General features: G+C 40.8%; 1 protein-coding gene across 2 annotated transcripts in view; it reads right to left on the bottom strand.

The window, feature by feature from the left end:
• BICD2 (BICD cargo adaptor 2) overlaps positions 1-838 on the bottom strand; it is a 91832-nt gene extending 90994 nt beyond the window's left edge. The window contains exon 1 of one of the 2 annotated variants that reach the window (XM_075183211.1): positions 393-838. In XM_075183211.1, the coding sequence (XP_075039312.1) occupies positions 393-668 (276 nt within the window). In that variant the 5' untranslated portion in view covers positions 669-838. The remainder of the gene's footprint in view (positions 1-392) is intronic. The other variant, XM_075183212.1, reaches the window with a different exon arrangement.
• Between the last annotated feature and the right edge of the window lie 5162 nt (positions 839-6000).

The raw sequence follows: 6000 nt of genomic DNA on the forward strand, positions 1-6000 counted from the left end.
CAGGCAACCAGACAGAAAGAAGTTGCCAGTGTGTGCAGTGCCCTGGCAGTGTGGGTGGCAAGGATAGTGACAGCTAATGACAATGTGCTGTATACAGGGTCCTGATTGAGAAGAGTGACAGAGAGAAGACCCTGGTATGTGCAGTCCCCTGTGGATGGTAAGGAGAGTGACAGTGGTGATAGTATGTGCAGTCCCCTGTATATGTGTGGTATGTGCAGTCCCCTGTGGATGGTAAGCAGAGTGCCAGTGATGATAGTATGTGCAGTCCCCTGTATATGTGTGGTATGTGCAGTCCCCTGTGGATGGTAAGGAGAGTGACAGAGTCCCCTGTATGTATGGTAAGGAGAGTGACAGTGGTGATAGTATGTGCAGGGTGCCAGCTGCCCTCTCACCTCCTTCAGCTGCTCCAGCTCCTGCCGGACAGTCTCATACTCCAGCTCCAGCTCATCATACTGCTGCTTGAGCTGCTGCTTCTCATCCAGAACCACCAGCCCGTACTCGGCCGCCTGGATCTTCTCCCGGGTGGTCTCTCCCAGCTCCTGGAACAGCCTCTTAATCTCAGTCCTCAGCCAGTCCGACCCGGACTGCATGACCAGCTTGTCATACTCGTCCTCCTCCATAAGCAGGGCCATTCCTGGGTGGGGTGCAGGGCTCTTCTCTTCTGTCATCCAAATGTCTGGGGGGCTTCCTCCCTGCACCCCAACTCTCAGCAGCGAGTCCCCCTCATCCTGCGCCCTGCGCTCGCCGCAGACACTGGCAGGAATGCGAGCCTAACCCCTTATTACTGGGATATGAAGCGGGGAACGTCTGCCAACTGCCTGGGGAGAAAAACCGCTGCGGAAGAAAGGAGTGGTAAGGAGAGCCGGGCTGGAGTGCGCTGAGAGGAAGATACTTTGTGAACGTTCCCTAAGTCTGGTGAGGGCATTGCGCAGGCGCGGTAGTGACACCGAGTTGGACAGGGGCCACATTTATGGGCACGACACACATGGTCTTTGGAGATGAAAGCAAACTATAGCAGGGACGTTTACTCTGTCCTGCTGAGATGATTTGCCCACAGGAAGCTGCATAGTTAAAAAAAAATAAACACTTTTCTTGGCTATTATATTGCAGGAATACAGAATCAACCAGTGACCAAACCAATTGTTACCTTTTCAACTTAAGTTACTTTTTTTTATTTCATAGTCTACCCAAATTCTAAATATTACTTTACTCTATTTATAAATTACAAAGAAAATTAGCAAAATTAGAGAAAAAATCCACTTAGCTATAGTTTCGCCCCTTGATTTTTTTTATTCAGAGGGACACCACTAATATTTAGATACATTTATTCTATACACCTAATATGTATAGGGATTCCTAATGTGTACTTTATTTGAGATTATGTAAGAATTAATCTTATATCATCCAAATTCATCATCAACATTTATTTATGTGGCGCCAGCAAATTCCGTAGAGCTTTATAATTGGGGACAAACAGTAATAAAACAATACTGGATAATACAGACAAAGGGGTAAGAAGCTAATGTTAGATCATGTTAAGGCCTCATTCCCTCATGACGTTAAGTATATGCATGTTACTACCGTTATTAACCCCAAAACAAGAGAATAGTTGTTCTTCAAAGTAAGAAAATATCATAAATGTAGTAAAGTTTTAGTCTTGATGTATACCTATGGTTGAAGACAATGATTCCTCTTTTGGCGGGTGCTTGAGGATAAGAGAGTAGGAGAGACAAGGATGACCACAAGTGCAGGCATGACAGCCCTCTTCACCTTCACGTCTTCACCCTCTGTAGCGCTTATTCATGCCTCTGTTCTGCTATACTGTTCGGATTTTAATTAAAACTAAATGAGCGTAAAATATTGCCGTAACACTTTTAAACAGCTAAATGGAGCTGAGTTTAGAAAACATGGAACGTAAACTGGTTGGGGGAAAGGAATCCAGATTTTAAATTAAGGACAAGCTCGTTTTCATATTCGTATTAGCCTACCATGGAAGGCGAGTGCTACAAGTGTATGAGCATCTTACCCTGGGACGGCCTGAACTCTTTTCAGGTTTTGGTTGCAAGCGCTACCTGAGCTACATCAAGACTAAATCCCTGATGCGCCAAGGGGTTGACGCTGGCCACCAAATTTGTATGGCCAATTCGAATGGTTTAGACCACTTTGACCAATATGGGCCCAAAACAATCAATAGGTCAGATAAAGATCTCATATGATTAGATTTTAAACAGGTTGGGCTTTCAATCCTTTTAGCTGATGCCTATCTACACCTATGGTCGTTGACTGACAGAAAACATTGAACCCTTTGCTATCTGTGTGGAGTGTGTACGTCCTCCCCATGTTTTGTAGGTTATTTGGCTTCTGGTAACAAAAAAAATAAACAGACTTGTGTGTGTGTTTGTGTGGTATGGAACTTAGACAATGGAGCGTGGACTATTGTCAATGATTCCATATTCTCTGAAAGTAACATGGTGGCACTATACAAATAAATGATAATAAATTTATCCTGTCATATATTATATTCCTGTAAATTACATAGACCTACTGCATTCATAAAATCCCCCTGCCTCGTAGACAACTCATTGGGCAAATTTTATTTCTGTGCTGTGACTGTCCATTTTCCGCCTCTTCATCATGTCTCAGTGGGGTATGCGGAATGGTGTCTTACCTAGGAGCATTAGCTGAAAGATGTGGCCATGATGTGAGATCGTTAACAATTTTACAAACGACTGGAAAAAAAAAAGTCCCGATCAGCATGCCGATTCTTGTGTACACACTAAACACATTTTACACGATTTACCTTCAGATCTGTGCTTTTCACCTGTCATAACCATAGGCTGAAAAGATTGTGACTCTGCACACTCCATAGAGATCTATGGATACTGTGGGTTGTAAGTACATACACACTGCAGGATTGGATTCACATTATTCCATCTTTGAACGAGTTTTCTAGTTCGATTTATCAAAAATCAAATGAAACGATACAATGTGCTTTGGAACTATAATCGTTCATCGTTGGAGTATACACACTAATGCGATGTTGGGCCGAACGGTCGTTTATTGCGTGATTGGCCCGATAATGGCTGAAAAACCTGTGGTGTGTACCCAGCCTTATTGAGAAGCCAAGTCAAGCCAAGCCAAGCCTGAAAAACATTTAAAAAGAACCTTGAATGTGTGGAGATAACATTCCATACTATTACAGAGTCAACTAAACTGTCAGCTAAACCTTTCTGAAGGTCCTTTATTTTAGATAACAAGTATTTATTCAGCAATAGAATGGTCTTTACTTAACTTTTTCACATGTCATTTACTGTTTTATTTTTTCAATGAAATAGTAATTGCACATTAAAATGTTCATCAATATGTCATATGTTTAAGTTTATACCCTGCAAATGTTGTATTAACTTCTTTTAGCTAGGTGTTGTCTTACCATTCAACTGCATGTAGAAAGAAAAACACTCTTCTCATCAATTAATGACTCCAGCTCAGGTATCTGCAGTATTAAGGCCAAGGTCATATGAGCATTTTATAACGCTGCGATTTTCTGAAGTAGCACTTTGACAGCGGGAATTGTTATGCTGTGACAAAGTGTTACCCGTTCATTTCTTTCTTAGGATGTGAACGTTTCTTAGCATATCCTCTCACGGTTTCCTGGTGAGATAATTGCAACATTTTATAATGCTTGTGTTACTTTGTAAATTAAGTGGGATATTTGGGAGCAGATCATTTTCTACTGGGAGAGTGTGTTACGTTGGGAGGGTCTGTCTTTGAGCAAGGGAGAGTAGGTTAAAACATGTTAGGGCGATCAGGTTTCAACTGATAACCAGATTAGAGGCCCCGAGGACACAAGGTTAGAATTACCAAAACAGCGAAATGTTTACATTTACAACTTCCTTAAAATATACCATCTATGGTCACATTGTCGCTTCCAGATTCCATGGTTCAACTTTTTTTTAAACCAAACAAACATATTTTGTTATAACTGTCAGGTTTTTCATTTTCCTGACAATCGTCTAAAACGTGCATTTCTGATAAGTACATAGGTAAATGGGAAAATCTTATGATATAGTGATATAGTGGGCATAACCGAGACTGCACGAAAGTCATGACTGGGCAGTGCATTTAGAAGATTCTAGTTTGTTTAGAAATGATAGGAAAGACAGAAAAGAGGGAAAGGGGTTTGTGTATATGTAAAACATATGTAAGACTTGCCCAGAGGTAGGATATCTGTGAAGATTATGACGTTTTTATCTTGAGGCACAATTTTAATGGTTTAAAATGTAATTTCCTTTATTTTATATTGTGTTAATAGTTTGTGGCAGAAACCGTAGAACCCAGTACAGACCACAGAAAGGAAGGTGTTGAATAAAAAGCACAGAAAGTTAGTGATAGAAAAAAAATCACTTTGATGGAAGGTTATTAATTCCTGAGTAAAACATTATATCTTTGATCTCACAGAAGTGCAGGGCTTTGGAGTGGCACAACTGTGATCTGTACTCTCTGAAACAAAATTCAAATGTGTGCTTGGTGATTTGACAGGAAGCCATTAAATGGATGGATCTATTTTGTTGTGGCCGGCTTCTGTTATGTCAGAACTTCAGCCAATAAGAATCCAGAAAAGTCTAGCAAACACTGAGGTCTAGATTTACTAAACTGCGGGTTTGAAGAAGTGGAGATGTTGCCTATAGCAACCAATCAGATTCTAGCTGTCATTTTGTAGAATGTACTAAATAAAAGATAGCTAGAATCTGATTGGTTGCTATAGGCAACATCTCCACTTTTTGAAATCCGCCGTTTAGTAAATATATGTGATAGGCAAGTTGGTTTGTCTCGAGGGCGCATGTGCAGTCCTCCAGCCTTCAAAGAGACCTGACATTTTTGCACTCAGTCAGGTGCGTGGCAGGGACCTTCTGGAACCAATGGGAAAAAGGTAAGGCCCAAAATAGATAATAAAAAAAACATGACAAACTACTTCACTATACTTACTGCTGAGTCAGCTGACAGTAAGGGAGGGAGGAGTCACATTATAAACATTCGGAGGGCTGTTTTTTCCTGTCTCTACTCAGTTGACTAGGGAGTTAACCCTTTAGTTATGGCTGTCATAAAATTGATAAGGAAAACCTTAATATTGGGCCTCTAAATTATAAAGTAGAAAAAGCAACAATACAAGATAAAGATAAAACTGATTTTTTTTATCTATGTTCACAAAGGGGGAACCATATCAGAAAATGGTTTGTGTGGCAATGGCCTATCCACACCATTACATTTTAATTGTCTAACAAAGGTTGAAGTGTGTTACGTCTAAACAAGATTAAGACGGATGAAACACCTGGCCCAGGTGGCATTCACCCACCTGTGCTAAAAGGACTAAGGCTGGGTGCACAATACAGAAAATTTCTTCCAATGAGATATCGTTAACGATTTTACCAACGACTGAAGGTCCCGATCAGCATGCCGACTCATGTGTACACACTATACACGTTTTACAAGATTTGCCTTCAGATCTGTGCTCTTCATCTGTCATAACCATCGGCTGAAAAGATCGTAACTCGGTAACCTCTATGGAGATCTGCCTACACTGCTGGTCGTGAGTGCGTACACACTGCAGAATTGGAACGACATTGTTCCATCACTTACAGAGATTTTTAGTCCATTTAGAAAATCAAATCTAATGATACGATGTGCTCTGGAATGAGAATCGTTGATCGTGGAGGGATGAAACACTTAACCCTCTGCTGCAAAATGTGAGACAGGAAAATTAAGAAGCCCTTGAACACAAAGTAGTTAGTTTAAAGCCTAAAATGCACATTTTCAAAACCTAAAAAGCAGGTTATAAAGCTGATCCCCCCTCACCCCCCAAAAAAGTGTAAGCTAAATGGACCTGTACTCATACACACACTGTTTAAAAAGCTTTTGCCTTCTGTTAATTCTGACAGTGTTAAGAAGCATGAAACCTCAGTAAACATACAATGGAGATCTAAGGAAAAGCTCATTTAGTGC

This window comes from Mixophyes fleayi, chromosome 8 (assembly GCF_038048845.1).
Source record: "Mixophyes fleayi isolate aMixFle1 chromosome 8, aMixFle1.hap1, whole genome shotgun sequence".
NCBI lineage: Eukaryota > Metazoa > Chordata > Amphibia > Anura > Limnodynastidae > Mixophyes > Mixophyes fleayi.